The sequence below is a fragment of the Helianthus annuus genome, chromosome 4, assembly GCF_002127325.2.
Source record: "Helianthus annuus cultivar XRQ/B chromosome 4, HanXRQr2.0-SUNRISE, whole genome shotgun sequence".
Lineage (NCBI taxonomy): Eukaryota > Viridiplantae > Streptophyta > Magnoliopsida > Asterales > Asteraceae > Helianthus > Helianthus annuus.
The window spans coordinates 149,944,092-149,967,049 of NC_035436.2; the positions used below are offsets into that span (position 1 = coordinate 149,944,092).

The 22,958-nt window shown below is 37.4% G+C and overlaps 2 protein-coding genes and 1 long non-coding RNA gene across 3 annotated transcripts; all 3 read right to left on the minus strand.

Annotated features, from left to right (window-relative positions):
• Nucleotides 1-521: 521 nt before the first annotated feature.
• LOC110934819 lies at nucleotides 522-2,449 on the minus strand. The gene is made up of 3 exons (XR_002588652.2): nucleotides 2,291-2,449; nucleotides 1,699-1,764; nucleotides 522-766 (listed from the first exon to the last, which is right to left on the minus strand). It is a non-coding gene; the product is annotated as an uncharacterized LOC110934819 (long non-coding RNA).
• An 8,643-nt stretch (nucleotides 2,450-11,092) lies between these two features.
• Nucleotides 11,093-11,473, minus strand: LOC110933644 (uncharacterized mitochondrial protein AtMg00810-like). The gene has a single exon (XM_022176856.1). It carries the CDS (start codon nucleotides 11,471-11,473, stop codon nucleotides 11,093-11,095), a length of 381 nt encoding a protein of 126 aa, XP_022032548.1.
• Nucleotides 11,474-11,482: 9 nt separating this feature from the next.
• On the minus strand, nucleotides 11,483-15,184 carry LOC110933643. The gene is made up of 2 exons (XM_022176855.1): nucleotides 14,041-15,184; nucleotides 11,483-11,634 (listed from the first exon to the last, which is right to left on the minus strand). The coding sequence occupies exons 1-2, from the start codon at nucleotides 15,182-15,184 to the stop codon at nucleotides 11,483-11,485; spliced, it is 1,296 nt and encodes a 431-aa protein (XP_022032547.1).
• Nucleotides 15,185-22,958: the final 7,774 nt, after the last annotated feature.

Consider the following 22,958-nt stretch of genomic DNA (forward strand, 5'->3'; position numbering starts at 1 on the left):
CTCTTTCATGGGTAAGGTCCTCTTCCAATTCGTTTATTATCTTCTCAACTGTCGTGAGTATTGTCGTTTGTAGCCTTTCCATGAATCCCGGTAGGCTAGCTTTAAAGGCTTTTCCGACTTCCTCAGAAATCTTTTCTCGTATCTCCTTAGTCATGAGGGATACCGTATCCTTGTCAGTTCCTCCCGACATCTCTTAACTGAAATGTTAAAAACAATTTGGTAAACAATTCGTTTAATCATTCCCATATCTTTATATGGGAATTTATACTCAATACTTAATATTACACATGATGTGTCATTCTTATTTGGTTTTGGCTAAGCATACATCTCACCTTAACCATTTATGTTTGAGCATATCCCGGGTTCGAGTGTATAAATACACCCCTCCTATGCACTTTTAATCCTTTTCTTCACTAGTATATTCTATTGAAATTTATTTCATAACTATTTCTTACCGGATGTCTCGATCAAGCCTTGAAACGAACACATTTAATCTTTAACCTTGAGCTCTGATTACCAACTTGTAAGACCCAAACTTAAATAACATAAATCTTATAAAAATTTCGCATTTATCTGTTCATAATGCAAATACATAAACTATACTCATTTGTAAGTTTAATAAAATTTCATAAGTATTCAAAATCATTACTACATGTTAACGATGTTTGGTTTCATAAACGACTAAACAAAACGCGGAAGCTTGATCTTAGATTGTGTTCGGTTCTTCACTATGCTTGATCATCATCCGTGACTTCATAACAACCACCTAGATTTCAAAAATATTCAAGAACGTTAGTTATATGGAGTTTATAACATATCTAAATAAGCCTGTATTCCCAAACAACAATTTGTCAAACAAAGCCCACCGTAAGCTACAGTTGGGTTGCCGTAACTTACGGTCAATCAACAAATGAAAAGAGCTGGTGCCTGCCGTAGGTTACGGCAGTGTGCCGTAACCTACGCCTAACCCCAAACAAACAGAAAGTGACTGCCGCAAGCTACGACAGTGTGCCGTAACTTACAGCTAAGCAAAATAAAGACAACATTTGTTGTCGTAACTTAGGCATCACTTGGCACTTGCAATTGATCTTTTCAACTCTTTTCAATACACCATTTCAGAACTTAGTTTGATGCGTATCTTTATAAGAAAAGCCTTAAAGTCGTGCATCCATTACTTGGCTCGCACGTTTAAATTATTCGACCATTTCCAATAATCAAGTGCAATGCTTGAGTTATTGCGGTCCTTTTTAGTATCTAAAATCCCTCATATTTATACCCATTACCCGGTCTTAATAATTACATGTTCCACGCTCCCACTACCCGGTTTGCGAGAGCACATATTCGACCCATTAGACGTTCAAGTTCATAAACTTGATTCATCTACATTTCTTTTATGGAATTATTCTTTTTTCATCTACAACCCATTTACCCGGGTTCGTCACTTCGTGATCCACGTTCCCATTATCGGTTTGTGTTTACACCTAGCTTCACCCATTACCCGGGTTCATTGAAAATCAATATTTTACGCTCCCGTTACCCGGTTTATGTCCTATCTTATTTTGACCCGTTTGGTTTGTTCGTGCGAATTCCATCACTTATGAACAAACCGAACTTCATGGATATCACATTCTCAACTATATTATCAAACAAATCACACTATTTAAACAAGGAGTAACTATGAAACGTATAGTCACGTACCTTAAAGCTTTTCCTTCAATCGTACGTTCACACCGGCTTGACTTCCCGAAGCTTCACACGAGTTTCCTGTCATGTACAACTCGTCTAATTGTTAAATTGACATTTAATTGACACTTTCATAACATATGCTACTAATCATTCCAAGGGATTTCCTCCAATTTTCTTTACTATAAAATTCAATATTTTAGTTTCATTTAGACATTTGATCAAACACCTCATGGGCAAGATTTTTAATTACTTTATACTAACTCAATTAGGGAATCTCCAACCATGAGATTTTCAATTTGTTAAGTAGGTTTCTTCATCATAATCAAATTAGCACCATAACTTCAATTTATCAAGCATTGACATAAAATTTAACTATCTAGATTTATTGGTTCTAACTTTTCATCAAAACCCACTTCTGAAACACATGGATGCTTAACCAAACACATTGTTCATGTTAAATTTCTTCTCAATTTTTATGAAGTTTCATGATTCTAAGCAATCATATAACATCAATTTTACCATAACACAACAATCCATCCAAGAATCGAAATACAAGAAGTTCATCAAAATTTCTCTACTTCATCAAACAAGAAATTTGACATACCTTGTGGTCTCCTGGACTAGGTGATCAATATTTCGAATCATGCACGATATTTCAACCCGATTTTGCCTTTCAATTTGCAGAAATGGATGGATTAGGTTATGGGGGAGCTTCTCCCTCTCTTTCACTACTCTGGTCGACCACCCACACACGCTTATGTGTGTTTTGTTTTTAATTTTTTTCTTTTTAATATTTTAGAACTTTAATTGACCATTTTAGTCCGTTAACTTGAATTTCATTCAAAAGGTCACCATTCATTGTTTTATTTTTAATAACATGTTACTAACTAGGTTAAATGTTCCTAGTTATTATACTTATGAACTGGGTTATATATATGTATATATATATATATATATAGAAAAAGTATAGCGTACATTACGGCTTAACGTACGATAACGTGCATTATTTGTTCTATAACATGCGTGATTAATGTTTTCAATATGCGTGATTATTGTGTTTCAACATGCGTGATTTTGGATTTTTGAGTTATAACGTGAGTGATTTTAAAATGAACGTGCGTAATCACCTGTCGTACGTGATGTACGTTAAGCCGTAATGTACGTTAACCTTCCTCTCTCTCTCTCTCTCTCTCTCTATATATATATATATATATATATATATATATATATATATTTGAATTAAATTTTAATACTTTTGGGGTATTACACTCAAACCGAAGTTGGATCGCTTTACAGTTTGCTTCGACCGTGTCCCTGCGGGCGACTTGACCCACGACGATCGAGTCGAAATCGCGAAGATCGAGTACAGGCGCGATGGGAATACGGATTTTAAGTGAGTTCCCACTTTAATATTTATCATACTCTGTAGTTTTTTTTATTTTTTTAGGATTTAATAAGTAGTTTTTTTATTTATTAGGATTTAATAAGTAGGTTTTTTTTATTTTTAGGATTTAATAAGTCGTTTTTTTAGTTTTTATGAAATAAAAAAGAAAAAAGAAACAAAAATCCACATCATCACGGTTATCTATGAAATAGATGAGAAAACCCTTAATTTTAATGAAAAATGAATATTGATTGTTGAGTGGCCTGATTGGAACACATTTGAAACTTGAGTGACCTAATTGGAACATTTTAAAAACTTGGTTACTATTCTACAAAGTTACCCTTAAAATAAAGGGCATCTACATCAAGATTATTTTCTTACTAACATACTTTTATATTAGTAAAAGATGTCTACGTGATTAACGTAAAATAAAAATCCATTATATAAACTTATAATTACATGTTCGGTTCGGTTAAGGTTATATTGGTTAACCAAAGTTTCATAATCGTAACCATAACCGGTTAGTTGGTTATACAAAGTTTCAGAACTATTGCTTATGTCGGTTATCGGTTAATAGCGGTTCGATTATATCAATTATGGTTCAGTTATCGGTTGTGACGATTATTTTGCTCACCCCTCACAAGAATTTTTAGTGATCTCAGCACTAGTTGTTTTACATCAATTTTTTATATATAAAATTAATAACCATTTAGTCTTCCATTTGCAAATATTTGAAATTGTCTCACTTTTGTAACGGATAATCATTACATCAGGTTATGAGTTTATTAACATTCTATTATTATCCTTTTGTAAGATCGCTAGCAAAAAAACTGTCCGCTTGCTTGTCAAAAAGTTCTTAGTAGCAAATTAGCAATACCCCCTTCTTCATCATCATCATGTAGCATCCGGATCAAGGAGAACCCTTTACAATAAAATATTTATATCCCTTGTCACAAACCGTTTATGTAGCTTACAAAATGTACTTAAAAGAAAACACTATAGAATCAACAAATACTACCATTTAAACACACTTATAGATAAATGTGTTAAGAAATTAGTGTTGATACTTTAATTATGGTTTTTTTGCTTTCCATTGTGCCGGAGATAAGAGTGTAAACAAAAGATTTTTGCTCGAAAGAACACGGGCTCTGATACCACGTACTATGTTGGGTATCAAGATTGAACGTAGCGGATTACCCTATGAAAAACAAAAAGCTAGAATAAAAAAGAAAGTGACAAAAACAATTTGGAATGTAGGAGCAGGATCAAATACAAACCATATTTCGTATACAAACTGTAAGAACCATTTAAAAAGTGTCATGTGACATCCAACCAATTATAGAGAAGTGGTAAAATGATAACCTAAATAATATCAATTATCTTGAATTCATTAACAAACAATTAATTTTTTATTTGGATATTTCTTTTGTTTTCAATATGCTCATAAAGAAAAGTGCTGATATCATTTCACATAGGTGCTAAAATCAATTATCTTGATTAATTTTCATGTGCTAATATAATTCAAAGAGTTAATTACTGTTTTCGTCCCTGTGGTTTGTCAAAAATCACTATTTCAGTTCATTAGTTTAAAAATTGCAATTTCAGTCCCTGTGGTTTCACTTTCGTAACCATTTTAGTCCACCTCGTAACCATTTCAGTCCATGTACTTAAAAGAATAATGGATTGAAATGGTTACAAAAGTGAAACCACAGGGACTGAAATGGTTACGAAAGTGAAAGCTCAGGGACTGAAATCGCAATTTTTAAACTAATGGACTGAAATAGTGATTTTTGACAAACCATATAGACGAAAAAAGTAATTAACTCTAGTTCAAAAATGCTACTTTATGTATGTATTGTTTTGGTATGTGCTAATTTAACCTTTTTTAAGTGCTAGGATCTGTTCTTACGGTTTGTAGGATAAATATGGTTTGTACCGGAACGAACACCCTGGAATCTAAAACAAGAATGAAAGTTTGAGAGCACAAAGAAGTTTTGGATCGATATATATATATATATATGAGACAGACCTTACCTAATGTGGCCGATAATTAACACATAACACATAGTATATACATAATAATATTAATGTTTTACACATATAAGTATTCGCAAGGATAACACCATCAACATGATCAAAAGGATTAAAGAATTTGTAAAGCATGGATAATTTTAGTGTTTTTTTTATTATGACTGATGATGTTTTGCCGACTTTCTTCATCACATAAACCACACACAGTCGTTGAGGTTTTAAAACAAAGTTTATTAATGGGTACATTCATTCTCCTTTCTCAGTTTAAATACAATCCTTGAACATCACCTCCTCGGAAAACATAACATGGAGAAGAGAGAAGATATCTCAAGCATTCTTACCACACCATTTGGATTGGCGCTTCCCATTTCCCTGCGACGACAACACCCCGATAATGGAATCCGTGCCAAGTAAACCCTCAATTACGTTTTTTACGCTTTCCTTCTGAAGATTTGGTTTAATAACATCTTTTTTTTTTCTATAGGTCTTTAGCAGCTCTCAACCCAAACCTGCAACTAGCACCGCAGGGAGATGAAGAAGCCGCCATTCAGGTAGAAATTGAAGAAGATGGCTCCACCGGTTCACCTCCTACCGAGTAAGTTTGAATAGCTTCATGTTTGAGAAACATAAAAAAGAAGCTCTGTTTTTATTTTTTTTAACCTTTGGGCCCTGATGCTTTAAGAATCGGTGACGGAGATTCTTTTTATGATTATTGGATTCCCAGTGTTGCTTTTGAAGGTTTAAATCAACTAATAGGGAGAACCAGTTTGATTAGGTTTAAATATTGCCAGATTGGTTGATATTTGAATGTTTCGTTTTCACCATGTGTTTTTAATTAATCAAGTTAAGTAAATTTGTCAGAATTCTCCTCACCGGAAACATCCCAGATGATTCAGCTACAGGGATTCCCAACATGATTCAGTAAGTTTCTTACCACTTTTTTGGTTTCATCTTGGTTTTTGGGATGTTCAAGTTCAAATGGAGGGTGATTTGTGTTTTATTCAAAGATTTGATTTATTCGTTCTAGTTACGCCAACTAATTAACATGTGTGTCCCTTTTTTTTTTGGGTGTACTTATTGGCACACCCATTTGCCTATCTACACACCTTAAAAGGTGTTTTTTGTTCTTATATGCACACCCTGCAGTGTCGAACTGTAGCCAAAACGCGACGTTTTGGTCCAGTTAACCAGAAAAAGACTGACGGGTTTCTGACGGGTCTGTTGACCGGACCAAAACGTCGAGCTTTGGCCGCGTTTTGGTCCTGTCAACCAGACAAAAGACTGACACCCGGTCTGGTTGCAGGACCAAAACGCGGCCAAAGCTCGGTGTTTTGGTCCGGTCAACAGACCCGTCAGACACCCGCCAGTCTTTATCTGGTTAACCGGACCAAAACGCCATGTTTTGGTCATAGTTCGACACTGCAGGGTGTGCATATAAGAACAAAAACCAACTTTTTGGGGTGACTATCTACACACCAAGTGTGTAGATAGTTTGGGCCTTTTTAAAACAAATATTTACATTTACATTGGAGACGTATGTATAAATATGAATACATTTTTTTTAACGGTTAACAGAATCAATCCCGAGCACCCACTGAACAAACGGGGTACTCCAAGAGTAACTCGAGTCCACCATCAAATCCGGGGAAAACCGGTGACCCACCCGCCTGTAGGCACGATGGTAAAATTACCGGTAAAACCCGTTTGGCTCAAGAATCCAACCCAGGTTTCCCTGGGTCTCCTATCATTGCCCACCAGTGCCTCACTCTGCACCAAGTGAGTGCTGAACCTGCATCTCTCAAGAGAAATGCAAGCTTCCCACCACTTGATCTAGAGATCATTGGAATAAATATAAATACCTTAGGTGTAATATTTTGCTAGTCGCTTTTGTTGTGATTTTTTACGCTGATTGTTGCAAGTGTTTTAAACTATTTTAAGAGATTATACCTTAAAGGAAACTTGATGTATGTATTAAAGTATTACGTAAGTGATATTGTTTTTATTTGTTGTTACAGTTTATTGATGTATTCTTAAGACAGGATTTATGATAAGCATGAAAGAGGTTTAGTGGTGGTTGGATTTGAAAATGATTTTAGATTACTTGGTGTGGAGAAGGCAAATCCTTGAAGGATGACTCTTTACGTCATCGCCTCGTCAACATCTAAGGAGGATGCCTCTCCAAGGATTAACTAAGGGAAATGAAGGATGAGCCTCCCCTCATTTATTATTATTTTTTTTAAATTCAACATGTTTCTTAACATTTTAATAAGTTATAAAATAAAATCATTAATATTAAAAAACAAACATTACATAACATAAAAAAACATAACTTAAAAAAAATATAACTTCAAAAAAAATACTAGATTGGTAAAATTAACAATCCTAAGAATTCCATTTTTAGCGATTTTTTCTTTCATTCTACACAAAACTGGACGGTCTTCTTCCTGATACGAGTTGATATCGGCTGTCATTATCACTCATTCCTTTAGTTCTACCGCTTCTTGCTTCAACCGAGCCCGTTCGTCCACTTCACGTTGCTTCGCTTGTACCTTTTGGGTTGTGATCTCGGTGTATGATTTCAACTTGGCCATCAAGTCGTCCATTTTTAAATCGCACCCGTGTGGCTTTTTTTTTTTTTTTTTTTTTTTTTTTTTTTGCAAATGCTGCCTTTTTGGCTTTGTCCCTACCCGGTGTGCCTCCTCTCGAACTACGTGCTCTTCATCATCAAATTCCGGCTCGTCATTTATATTTATTTGGCATCGTGCGTCCGAGCCCCTTGCACTATAACTTCCGGTCTCCATGGTTTTTGTTCGTTTAGCGCTTGCAACCTCGTTTGGAACCGGCGTCCACTTCTTATTGGTTCGCATAACCTCCCATGCCCGGACGTGTGGGAAAACGATTCGATGCTCATCTTTGTATCTACGCATCGCCTATTTAAAAACATATTCGTCACTCCACCCACTAGGACGATTAACATATAAATTATCATACATCCTAGCAAATCGGTTCACGACCGGATGCATCTTTCGCCACTTCGAAGCGACGGAATCTAGACCGCGATACGGACCTTGTTCCATAATCGCAAGGAACTTTGATGATATTTCTTTCCCAAAAACCACCGTTGGTTTGGTTGTTACCTATATTTTCATAATGTAACAAAAGCTATATATTAAAAAAGGTAAATCTTATATATTTTTTGCATAAAATTTATATATTTTTACATACCAACAATGAGGCATTTTGACGTGCTAATCCACGCCTTAGCTAGCGTCTCCTCCTCGATCTTTGACCAAGGATGTGACCTGGCTCCCGAAGGTTGATCACCGGTTAGACGCGCCACTTGCTTCCTTTTTTTTCCGTTTCGAGGTTTGGGGTTGCGTCTCCTGAACACAATCTTCAACTTCATCTTCTACGGGTTGAGACGACTCTATCGGTGGTGGTGAAGGTTGTGGTTGCGATTGAAATTGTGAGTTGAACGGGTTTCGGATTAGCATTTATTGCAAGGATTGCATTTGTTGCATGGATTGCATTTGGCTCATTTGAGAGAAAGCGTTGGGGGTTTGTTGGAAACCCGAGAAAGAAAATTACGATGCCGACCAACTCGGATCCATCGTAGGATAGTATCCAGGTACCGAGAAAACGTTTGGTATTGGGTTTGTGTTCGCGTTTGGGTTCGGATTCGGGTTGTTTGGATTGTATGGATCCATGGTAAAACTTATAAAAAAATGAAGAATTTTATGAAGTTGAGAGAGAGTTTGGGTTGAAATGGTTAAAAAATAGGGTGAAAGATATGTATTTAAAGATAAAATAATTATTTTTTTTTTAAATATAGCCGTTTGCATTAATTTCGAAATTTATTTATTTATTTTTTTTAAAGTAGCCGTTAAACGGCATCTTTTTGCTGAGGTGGCAGCCCAGCTGAAACGGCTTGCACAAAACGGAGACGACGTCGACGGACCAGGGGAAAAGGTGTTTCGCCCCGGCGCTGCTCCACGACGCACCGAGGACGTCCCTCATACCGAGTGGCCTTAGAAAAGTTGGTAGGAAGGGTTGGGGGTCTTGTTTGCTTTGATTACGTTCTTTTATACAATGGTCCTATATATAGGGATGTGTTAAAATGAGAACCACCTTAGTTGTGAGAACTAGGTCATTCAAAAGGTTTTTTTTGAAAAAAAGAATTTCTCAAAAGTTATAAAAAATCACTTGTTTCAGAAAAAAAAATTTAAAAATGTCGCATACCCACATTTACATGAGGCGTAAAAAATATTTATCTTCGTACAAAATTAAACCAGCGCGTAAAAAAACTTGCACCAGTCAAAACTACCGACTCAACAACTTTTTTTTACTTTTTTTATAGATGTGTTTATAATATTTTTTATCTACGTTTGTGAAAAAAAATTTAGCTCAACTCGCGCGGAAAGAAAAAGTTCTCACGGTTCTCACAACTCGTTGTGGTTCTCATTTGAACCGAGCCCTATATAGGGTGGGTTTCTAGAATGAACAATCCCCTTATAGTGAACACTAGTGAACAACCCTCTTTATAGTGAACACTAGTGAACTAATCATACCCCTTGATTATCAATACACAAGTGTAAATCAATGGCTAGGATTTGTTGATAAAGATTGACTAGTGTATTTTACGATTTGATGATATAAATCAATGGTCAAAATTTGTTCACTTAGTTTACAAATACACTAGTGTTCACTCTAGAATCTCACCCTATATATATATATATATATATATATATATATATATATATATATATATATATTGTCTTTTTTTTAGATGTGTTTTGGTTTGGAGTCTCGAGTATTTGAGACATTAAGTTTTAAAACCTTTGAACATTAAAATATCATATTGTCAAGTGATATTTGAATTCTCGTGATATTCTTTTAGTAGCTATATATATTCTGATGATAATTCGTTAAAAAACATTTATTTGTGTTTTACATCTATATCCGAAATTGAACACAACCCGACTAACTAACCTGAACCTGACAAGCCCAAACTTTAAACGGGTTGGTTATTGGGTTATTTTTTTCTCAGCAATAAACACGAACAACCCGACCCAAGAAACCCAAAACCCAAAAACACCCCTATTTACAAGTGCATCTCCTCCTCTGCATAAACTATACAAAACAAGCTTATAATAAATGGAATTCTTTTGGGATGGATCATAACAATGAATCTTTTGAGCAACAATACATATTTGTTTAAGTATGAGAACAAGAAAAAATGTTTATATATAGACTTGTCTTTCCTTTTATTACCTCACATGCAGAGCTAGAGGCCTGGACTACAAGCAAACAACGTACATTTAACTACCATTATTCAATAAACCTGGCTAACATTAGAATCCTTCAAGCCCTAAAAGCCAATGATTGTAGTTGTTTCGGAGGGTGTAAATCCACATTAATGATTCATTTAACTACATACAATATATATAAATATTTGATTGTATCCTCCATGAAAGATTATAATTGCTTGCCCTTTCTCATTCACATAAACAATATAAATAGTTACAAACAAATCTCCTCCCATTGAGGAGAGATATACATGACATAAATACCAGATATTTTCCTATTTCATATAAATGTCTATTACACCCCCGCAGTCGAAGCTAGAGGAGGCCGAATGCTGAGACTGGACCGAAAATCATCAAATAGCACTTTTGGTAAACCTTTGGTGAAGATGTCAGCGACTTGAAAGCGTGTAGGTATGTGTAAAATCCGAACAGAGCCGCGTTGAACCAAGTTGCGAACAAAATGAAGATCCAGTTCTATGTGCTTGGTACGTTGATGCTGAACTGGGTTCCCGGACAGATAGATTGCACTAATATTATCGCAATACACAAGACTGGCAGACGCGAGGGGCTTGTGTAGTTCAAGTAAGAGATTTCGAAGCCAACAAATTTCCGCCACCACATTAGCAACGACCCGATATTCGGCCTCAACACTAGATCGGGAGACAACCGATTGACGTTTAGACGACTAGGAGATGATGTTAGGACCAAAATAAACACAATACCCGGATGTAGACCGCCGCGTATCCGGACACCCTGCCCAATCAGCATCCGTGTAGGCCCGTAATGAGAAGTCTGTAGAAGCACAAATAGTTAAATCGTGGGACGAAGTTCCTTGTAGGTACCGGATGATTCTTTTAAGAGCGTTCCAATGATCTAACTTAGGTGCGTGCATGAACATGCACACTTGTTGAACAGCATAGCAAATATCGGGTCTCGTTAATGTTAAGTATTGAAGAGCGCCGGCAAGACTGCGATACAATGTTGGGTCGTCATAATCGGCACCCGAATTCGAACCAAGCTTGGGTTTGGTATCAACAGGTGTGGCAGCTGGTTTACAAGAAGACATACCGGCCCTCTAGATAATGTCTTTCGCATATGCTTGTTGAGAAAGAAACATCTTATTACCTTGTCGTTGAACATGAATACCCAAAAAATGACTCAGAGGCCCTAGATCCTTCATGGCGAATTCGGCTGCAAGACGAGACATAAGATTAACCCGAAGAGAATCTGTCGACGTTGTGAGAATGATGTCATCGACATATATAAGAAGATAGGCCGTATTTCCGTTGTGCTGATAGGTAAAAAGGGAATTGTCACATTTACTTTGATGAAATCCCAGAGAGAGGACAAAATCTGTGAATCGTTGATACCAAGCCCGAGGTGCCTGTTTTAGACCATAAAGTGATTTCTGTAGTAAGCACACATGATCAGGATATTGCCGATGTCGAAACCCCATGGGTTGATACATGTAGACAGTCTCGTTGAGATTACCATGCAGGAATGCATTGGTGACATCCAGTTGATGAATCGGCCATGAGTGTGACAAAGCAATAGATAAAACGGTACGTATTGTAGTCGGTTTGACAACCGGACTAAATGTCTCACCACAGTCCACCCCAATTTGTTGATTACTCCCATCACAAACAAGACGCGCCTTATACCGTTCTAATGTACCGTGCGAGCGAAACTTGTGGTGAAAGAGCCACATGCTACGTAAAACATGCATATCAGGCTGCCTTGGAACTAACACCCAGGTCTTATTTTTAATAAGAGCATTAAATTCAGTGTTCATGGCATTATGCCATTCCGTGCTGGACAAAGCATCTTTCGGGTTTTTGGGAATGGGTTCGATGCAGGATGAGTAGAGATTGAACATATGTTTGGGTTTATGTATACCATCCATAGAACGAGTACGAATGGTTCGAGTGGGTGGTGGTGAGGGGGTGGGGGTGGGGTTGGGGTTGGGGCTGGTACGGAAAACGAGGAGGAGGTCGTTTGAGGGGACGACTCAGAGGTAGAATCGGATGAGGAGTCAGATGGCAGGCTGGGTACGGGCTGGGTGATGGGGGAGTTGGGTGTGGGGCTGTGAGGAGGTGAGTGTGGGCTAAGGGTGTGTGGGCCGGTAGAGGTGTGTGGGCCGAGAGGAATAGTGGGCGGTGGGTTAGTAGGGGAAGGAGATTGGGCCGATAGAGGGGTAGGGGTATGTGGCAGTGGGCCAAAAAATGGAGAGTGAACATGTGTGTGAGTAGGAGGCTGGGAAATGGGATGGGCAGTGGATTGGGCCGATGGTTGAGACGAAGTGGTGTTTGGGTTAGTGGGGGAGGTGGTATTGATTTGAGAAAGGGGATGTATGTGGGCTGAAAGAAAATCATAAGTGGTTGGAGAAGGGGTGGGGTTATTAGCGAATGGAAAAATAGATTCATCAAAGATGACATGTCTATTTATCAGAATTTTACGTGTATTGAGGTCCAAGCATTTATAACCCTTATGATTAGGGGGATATCCAAGGAAGACACATGGCATAGATCTATATTGTAGTTTGTGAATGTTGGTGTGAGGTATAAGAGGGTAGCAAAGGCAACCAAAGACACGAAGATGTGAATATGAGGGGATATGTTTATATAATTTTTGAGTGGGAGAAATGTTGGAAAGAGTTTTGCTTGGTAGAATATTGTGAAGATAGGTTGCTACATCCAAGGCATGATGCCAATAGGTGTTTGGTAACGAAGAGTGGGCTAAAAGGTTCGAATGATATTATTAATGGATCGAATTTTTCTTTCGGCTTTACCGTTTTGAGAGGAGGTATAGGGGCAAGAGAAGCGAAATTGCATGCCATTTAATGCACAAAATTGGTGGAACATTGTATTATTATATTCTGTTCCATTATCGCATTGAAATTGTTTTAATTTTCGTTCAAACTGAGTGTGAATCATATTATAAAATGTGGTAAAAGTGGAGAAAACATGAGATTTAGTGGTGAGAGGGTAAGTCCAAAGAAAGTTAGAAAAGTCATCAAGAAACAGAATGTAATAACGATGACCCCCGTACTAAGAACATGGGAAGTCCAGAGATCACTGTGTATGATATCAAATGGCATATTTGTAATATTATTAGAATCAATAAAAGGTAACCGAATATGTTTACCAAACACGCAAGATTGACAAACATTGTTTTTCAAACTACCACAAGAAATTAAACTAGAGTTTTTAAGCGAATGTAATAAAGAAGATCCCGGATGACCGAGACGTTGATGCCATGTGTCTTGAGAAATTGCAGTGAGAGCGGTGGGAGATGTGATCTTGGTAACTTGGGATGGATCAAAAGTGTAGAGTCCTTCCGAGCTATTGCATCATAGGATAGGGGTCCGAGTCTTGAGATCCTTCACCAAAAAACCATACGGGTCAAATTCAATAGATAATTTATTATCGGTTGTAAAACGACGAACGGAAAGTAAGTTTTTAATTAGGGACGGTGTGTAAAGGACATGGTTTAATTTGAAAGGTGGGAGGGGAGGGGGTAGGGTAAGATTGCCTTGTCCGTGCACGGGAATGGTTTGACCATTTCCCACGATAATGTGTTTATTAATGCTTTTATTAAAAACAGACGAGAGATGAGAGTTAGAAGACATATGACCTGTGGCACCTGTGTCCATAGCCCAAGACGGGTCGTTGAGCGACATGGCATGCATTGCATGATTGAGATCCGTTGGCATGTGTTGAGCCGGTCTAGGGCCGAGAATTCCAGCGGAAGTTTGGTTGTTGGATCGGTTCACTGTGGGATAAGGACAAGGAGGCCCATTAGTCCATGAGGCCCATGCTTGTGGAGAGGGGCTGTTATTGGGGCCGGCCCATGGCGCAAAGAATGGCCATGGGTAGTATGCAGCAGTGTTCGAAGGAGATGAGAAGTTTCCGCCACCAAACGAAGAATATCCATTCCTGCCGCCGCCGCCACGGGTGCCCCCCTGTCTGCCTCGACCCTGGCCGCGACCACGACCACGGCCGCGACCCCGCTCATAAGAATCCATGCGCTGTCCAGTGGGTTGATCGGTCCTCTCGCGGTTGTCTTTGGGTGAAGATTCAACCGATGCGGTGAGAGCCGCACCGGCCGACTGTGCGGCATAACGAACTTGACTGAGTTTTCTGGATTCGGCCATGCATAGTCGAGAGCGGGTGTCATAGAAATCGGGGAGCGGCTTCATTTGTTGAATAACAGAGGCTGTGTTCTCGTATTGCTCGGTAAGGCCCGACAGCAGTTGTAGCACAAGCTGTTCATCAGTAATAGGGGAACCAAGATTAGTCAACTGATCGAATATCACCTTAAGCGCTTGACAGTAGGCTGACATATTCGGAAACTGATCCAGGTGAGTGTTTGCGAATTTATTGTTGAGGTCGATGGTGCGAGTGGCCTTGTTATCTTGAAAAATATTGGCGATAGTGGTCCATGCGTCATAGGCAGTCGTATCAGGTTTAAGGACGGTGTGCAAAAGATCAGTGGATATGGTGCTGTAAATCCACTGCAAGACTATGGAGTCGAGACGCTCCCATGTCACGGTGGGGACAGGTTGTTCTTTATCTTTTTCTTTGCTCGAAACAGAAGATGAAGATGATTCGGTGGCCGATTTTGGTTGAAGGTGGTCGTACACAAGATGTGCTTTGCATTGTATCTTGAACATCTTCGACCAGGTAGTATAGTGACCTGTTTCGATGTCCAGGGTAACTGGGATGAGGTTTTTGATGGATGTAACAGTTACAGCGGGGTGGGGAGAAGACGACGACATGATGTCGACGCTGGCAGACGGATATCGGTGATGGCAGATGGGAATCGGCGCAGAAGGCAGAAGGCAGAAGGTGAGGAGGAGGAGGATCGCCTAGGGATTTGATACCATGAAAGATTATAATTGCTTGCCCTTTCTCATTCACATAAACAATATAAATAGTTACAAACAAATCTCCTCCCATTGAGGAGAGATATACATGACATAAATAACAGATATTTTCCTATTTCGGATTAGGATCAAATACAAGGGATCCTAATTGTAAGAAGTGTAAGAAGGATTTATAGAGTGACAAGTGTCCAATAACATAAAAAACCCACTACACAAAAAAACCCCACTACAAACCCCCCCCCCATCCCCCACCCCCCCCCCCAAAAAAAGTTTTTTTTTTTTTTTTTTTTTTTTTTTTTTTTTTTTTGTGCCGAGGGGGTGGGGGTGGGGGTTTAGGTTTTTGGGTGGGGGTGGGTGTTTAGTTTTTTTTTTAGGTTTTTGGGGGGTGGGTGGGGGGGGGGGGTTAGGTTTTTTTTAGGTTTTTGGGGGGTGGGGGTGTGGGGGGGGGTTTAGGTTTTTTGGGGGTTTTTTTGGTGAGGTATAGTTTTTTTTTTTTTGTTATTTTGCCGCGGGGGGGGGGGGGGGGGGGGTTTAGGTTTTTGGGTGGGGGGGGGGGGTTAGGTTTTTGGGTGGTTGGGGGGGGGGTTAGGTTTTTGGTGGTGATGTAGTGGGTTTAGTTTTAGCTTATTGGATACTTGTCACTCTATAAATTCTTCTTACACTTCTTACAATTAGAATCCTTTGTAGAATAAGTTGACCCTTCCTATTTCATATAAATGTCTATTAAGTTCAAATATTATTACAAGACAAAACAGAGTAGTAGTTTTTATTAAGTTCAAATTTGAATTGTTGAGTTTTTGAGATGTGTTCAAATTAGTTGAATTGTTTTAACTAATTAAGTGAAGTGAATTTGTCACAACTCCTTCAATTCAATCACGACTTGTTTTTTTCTTTTGCTTTGATTCAATCCCAGCCAGTTATTAACATCCTTTTCTGCAGGTTTTCGGCTCCCATTAACCATAACAATTCAATTACCCAAGCTGTCAATTCTTTCCGGATTGAACAAGCCCCACCGCCTATTCGGTAAGTTTGTTTACCACTTTTTAGTTTCATCATGGTTTTTGGGTTGTCTTCAAATGCGGGGTGAATTATGTTTTATACAAATATTTTGATTGATTTATTCGTTTGATACTACTCCCCTCTTGTAATCCATTATTTAGATGGATAGATCCCTTTTGAGTTAAAGTATGAGATTGAGAGTTACACCAACTAATTATTAATTTCCATAATTAACATGCGTGTCCCCTTTTCAAACAAATGTTTACATTTACATGTATGCATCAATATGAATAACTTGATGATAAGTATTTTTTGTTTTTTCTTCATTAGGTCACATTCTTACTCAAATCCTAAACAAGTTGCAATTTTGGTTGGTGCGTGTCTACCTTTATATATCTCCGTTTTGGTGAAGGTTATACTTGGCAGACCCTCTCATTCTCTCATTGTGAACCTCTTTATGATTATCTCTACCTTTGCTTATGCCATGGCCTTTCTGGATCTATGTGCTTTGTTTTGGCTATATGAACGTTTAGGAAACTCTAATCCATCTCACCAAAACACTTACCTTCGTTATTACCGGATTCTAAAAGATGTTAATATCATCTTCTGCGCTCTTGTAATTACTTTTACGCTTTTGCCACTGATGATAATCCTTATCCCTCATCCTCACCCTCCTCTTCCCCATCCCCCTCCCCCTCCCCCTCACCCCCACCAACACCACCATTAGATTGGGTGTAATATTTTGCTAGTCTGCTTTTGTTGTGATTTTTTATGGTGATTGATGCAAGTGTTTTAAACTATTTTAAGAACTTATGCCTTACAGGAAAGTTAATGTATTAAAGTGTTATGTAAGTGATTTTGTCTTTATTTTTATTTTTATGTCATTGTTAATATATTCTTAAGACATAATTTATGATATGCACGAAAGAGGTTTTGTGGTGGTTGGTTTTGAAAATGATTTTAGAAAAGTAGAAAGGGTTGGGGGTCTTATTACCATACTATAAATTTGTAACATGTTGGTGCTTTAGTTAGTTGTACTCTAAGATTAGTGAGTTTTCCAAAAAAAAATAAAATTGAGTTTTCACTTTTAATCCAACTGCTTTCATTTTTTGCATTTTAACATCTTTGGTTTTATTTTTTTACTTTTAACACAAACTTTTCTATCTTTTGCAATTTAACCCCAACATATTTTTATTTTCAACTTTGATCCCTGTATTTTTAATCTCCTGCAAATTTTTCGTTCTAATTTTGTGAGTGAACACGCCGCAAAGTGCGTGTGAGTTTCAACATTTTTTCGTCTATTGTTTCCCGTTTGACAGGGCTGTTACAACGCGTCTAGTTTTCCCTGTTTAACAAGTTCGTCGCAATGCGTGTGGTCTTAGATCGCCTTATTTATTCTATTCTCTTTTTACGTTTTAGTCTAATTTCTCCGCATTATCATGCCGCAATGGGCATGCGGGATTCAACGATTTTACATATGCTTTTCGTTCGGTGTTATTTTTTCCTTTTTGTTTATTTTGTTTTTACGAGCTTTTTCAGTGTTGTTGGTCGCTGGTAGTTATGTAGCATTAGTGCTACTTGGCACGATTTATCGCCCCCGCCACAACGCGGGGGCACTTAATACTAGTTTGTTTTAATTATGTTCTTTCATAGTCCTAAAAGCATTCACAATCAATTCTTTTTCCTTATCCATATAATTACACTAAAATCACTATTTTTTATCTCTTCTTTTCAATTAAATAATATTTTTTATACCTTTATTATTATATTTTCTCTCTCATCCACTCATAAACATTTTCAAAAATATTAAAAAATTTATAAGTGATGAAAAGTGTTACCGTATATTTATATATGAACAGTAACATTTTGCTCTCTGCTTCACTCACAACAACTCAAAATCACTCACAACCATTCTTTTTTTTTGAACAGCAAACACACTTTATATATATATATATATATATATATATATATATATATATATATATATATATATATATATATATATATATATATAGGGGGCTGCTAGAATGAGAACCACCCCGAGTTGTAAGAACCGCGAGAACTACACCCCACGGAGCGCCGTTCGCCATGATTTTTTTTTACAAGTAGATGTGTGTATTATAAACACAGCCGTAAAAAATCATGGCGAACGGCGCTCCGTGGGGTGTAGTTTTTTACACCACAAGTTTGGTGTTTTTTAATTTTTTTTCTTTTTTCTTTTTTTTTCACCAAACTTGTGGTGTAAAAAACTACACCCCACGGAGCGCCGTTCGCCATGATTTTTTACGGCTGTGTTTATAATATACACATCTACTTGTAAAAAAAAATCATGGCGAACGGCGCTCCGTGGGGTGTAGTTCTCGCGGTTCTTACAACTCGAGGTGGTTCTCATTCTAGCGGCTCCCTATATATATATATATATAAAGAGCCAGTAAGAGACTGGAAACAATACAACTCGACGAAAAAACAAAAAACGGATTACATTAATTCTAAGAGATCAAAACCCTTCCAGTTCTCCCATTTTGGCGTCTTGTTCTTTGTACGATTGCTAATCCAAAGGAAGGCATCCTCTTTAATCTTCTCTACCATCTTGTTGATAGAGACAAAATTATTTTCAAAAAGTTTCTCGTTCCTAGCCCACTAAATTCTTCATACAGTCGCGATAACGATCATATACACCGTTTTTTTCAACACGTTATCACTCACAACCATTCTTTATAGCATAACTAACACACTCACACAAATATAAGAAATCCATTGTGAATGCTCTAAATATATATAAAAATCCTAATTATCTTGAGAACACAATTAATTATAAGAGCCCATTTTAACCAAGGATAAATGATTAGTTTTCTTGCGTATGTGTTATTACAAAAAATAAAATAATATAACTCGGTAATAATAACATCAAAAAAAAAAAAGACACATAATAAATTATCCTAATATACAATTTTCGCTTATTGATACGGTCCCACGGCGGCCTCCCTCAACCAGGAGTACGCAACCACAACATCGGAACAACGGTGGAAGCTTCTGTTTTGTTTCCGTTTTTGCTTACTTTTAATATTAACACGTATATTAAAGCTTCGTCTGAAATACGATGTCATTATGTCAATATTGCCATCCATGAACAAAATTATATATATTTTTTTTTTTCACTTTTCGGAAAAGAAGTGTACAAAATTATAACCCAGACATCAACTTATACGATTTATAGGCATTTGATTATTTCCAGCAAAATCTTTTAGCGAAGTTACTAATATATATTACATGTTTTTCCCCAAATTCGTGTAGATTACAGAAAAATACTGATTTTCAATAAATAAATATACAATATACAATAGTTAGCTTAATTCATGGTGGAATTTAACAAAATTTACCACTACAAGATCTTAATCAAAATATTTTAAGTGACACCAATAAGAGTGATATTTTTAACGGCATCAATAAGATATGAAACCTGCAATATTGCTTGTCAAAAGTTGCTAGTAGCGATATCCTCACTTAGCATCGGAGGACCCTTTACAATAAAATATTCACATGCCCTTGTCACACACGATTGTTTCTCTCTAGTGGCATTTTCACACGATTTTCCTTCTATTGTTCCATTTTAATCAGACTATCTTGTTTTAATCAGACCTACGCTTGCTTCAGAGTTTGATTTTTTTGGGGCATTCCTCCGAAAAACCATACCACCGGCTGCCACTTGACAGTTGTTGTGCCACCACAAGAGCAGAACTCTTTAGTGTAAGATATGACAACCTCACACAAGGCCTAGTCCAAATATTTCATTGCCTATATCCACCTCAATATAACACAAATGAGAATTGAACTTGAGTCTCCATTGGAAAACCCAAGTCTCCTAACACTAGGCCACAAGTGAGCGGATTGTCACATGTCACTTATTGGGGGCATCTACTTTTTTATTTTCTCGTCTCTCTCATACTTATCTTATATTAATTCATATATATTATTTATTTTTAATTTCATTAATAAAAAAATTCCTATAGGATTTTATTACGTAATTTATAAATCAAATTATCGAAATAAAATTTTGGTTTTTTTTATAATTTTAAAGGTAAATTGCATTTGACTTTCTTTAAGTTTGAGCAAAATTACTGGCGATATTCTTTAACTAATAAACTTACACTGGATGTGCTTTATGTTACAATTTCTAATCATGTGGTGTCCTTTGCCCTAACTTAGATTTTTATGTTAATGCTTAACATGTGCCACTCACATGAGGGTATAATGGTCATTTTCACTTAAAATATATCTTCCTCTTAAAGTTTCACGGGTAATTTTTATATTTTTGTTTTAATTAATAAGTGAAAATGACCATTATACCCTCATGCGAATTGCACATGTTAAGCATCAACATTAAGATTTAACTGGGCTGGGGTAAAAGGACACCGTATGATGAGAAATTGTAACATAAATGACATCTAGCGTAATTTTGTTAGTTAAAGAACATCGCATGCAATTTTGCTCAAACTTAAAGGACATAAAATGCAATTTACCCTAATTTTAACAATAAAGTTAAGTGGGTTTAGTCTTTGTTTAACGTTTTTTCTTGGATTTGTTCGTCGTTCGTTTGCTACTTTTCATGATGTTTAGTGGTCATATTTGGTCCTTCGAATTTTTTATCCCATCGACTTTCTAATACATGTCTATATAAATTTGACTTCGTCTACGTTTTACTTTGTCACACCCCCAAATTCCACAAGCAGAGTATCACCGCAGGGAGCGTGACATGAGCAAGATCAAGCCACCAATCATATTGAACAGTGTATTAAAGTAGATATAAACCAACCACAATATAATTGGTGTCCAAAAGAAATTAATCAAGTTCAGGTTATTAGCAGAAGCATAAAGTTTAGAAACCAAAACATAGTTTAAAAGTTCAAATGTTTAACATGGAACTCAACAGTCCATGCCCCACAACGACCTCTCCTTCTCGTGCAAGCTCCATCCAAACACCTAACGACTTGCAAGGCATGTAGCAATGAATCAACAACAAAGTTGAGCGAGTTCACAGTTGGTTGTCCATTTTAATGTTGTTCCAAAAACCATTAGTTGTTTCGAAAACCATAGGTTAATCCTTTCCTTGTTTCCCAAACCATAACCAGTGGGGGCTACCCCATGTTAACCACTAGACCCGTTACCATATCGACAACTGACTGGAGTCATGTTTATGTGCCCTGCGTCAATGTCTATCATCATTGACTAAGTGCCCATATCCATTAGTCCACTCCCGTCCTCTGCGGCACGGTATGAGGCTTGTCAAACCTAATAGCATTTAACTAATGACCCGCTCGCCATTAGCCCGACGATTAAGTCGATATAAAAATGAGGGACTTCATGATAGAGTTTTGTCTAGTAAGTTATATGTTGTCATCCTTCCTACGGAGGATGGAGGTACGTAATCTACCCAAGGAGATTACGCAGGTTCAATGTTGTCATCCTTCCCATGGAGGATGGAGGTACATATCCTACCCAAGGAGGATATGCAGGTTTCATTTTAGTTCCTTAACCCATTCCCAAACCACCGAGAATCCCATGCCTTGTAGAAAGTGTGAACTCACCTTAGGTTAGCTCGGCAGATACACGAAAAGGTCACTTGAGCTATTTGTGGTCAACCACGTCCTAACATGGTTACCATACAAGTCAGGTCTAGGTTCAAGTAGTGCACGTATGCTTACACATACGCTAACAAGTTACGAACATGCAAGGATCATAGCAAACACGTAGAACATGTAATTCAGTCAAGTCCACATAATGCTTAACTTGTGCGACATAGATGAGTGGGCTATTATGGTTGTGCAAGCCCAAATATCTTGTGCGATCCAAAGAGTGAAGCCCAATAACAACCGGCCCAACAAATTAAACAACATTTAACTTGTGCGGTCCATATAGTCTTGTGTGACTGAGGTTAACTTGTGCGATTGAAGTTGTGGGCTATCGGCCCAACAACTTAGCATTAAAGTGGCCCAACATCTTGTGCGATCAGCACAACCTTGTGCGATTCACAAGATGTTGTGTGACTGAGCTTAAAGGGGTTATACGATGTGAAGTAACTGTTGTACTCTAACATATTTTAGCTTGTAAGATTCCCTTGTGTGACCAGGGCTTGTGCGAGATGCCCTTGTGCGATTAGGGAACTTGTGCGATCAGTTTTATATTTCCTAAAATCATGTAATCAGTTTACTAACTCCAATTAATTCGCTTGGTCCAATTAATAGTTTCCAGTCATACTATAATCGATCAAACTAGGGTTTTAACATCAAATTCCTATGAACCCTAATCATATTCAAAACATAAACAACAACCATAACATTTAAACACATTAATACGGCTCATGTTCTTGATTACTAGCATGCATCCTAACATAACAACACAACAATCATCCGAATATAGGCACATCACAGCCGATTAACATATGTTCGGTTCAATATATATGTGAGCCGATTAGCATATTAACACACCTCGTTTCACCAACAATCAAATTAACATTCTAGCTAGTCGTTTATACCAAATCTCAAGATCACATAACATCAATGATTCTATATAGCAAGAACCCTAACTATTGTACGAGATCATAACAATATCAATTAACATGAAATCATAGCAATCGAAACATCTTGTAATATGCAAACAATAGTGAAAC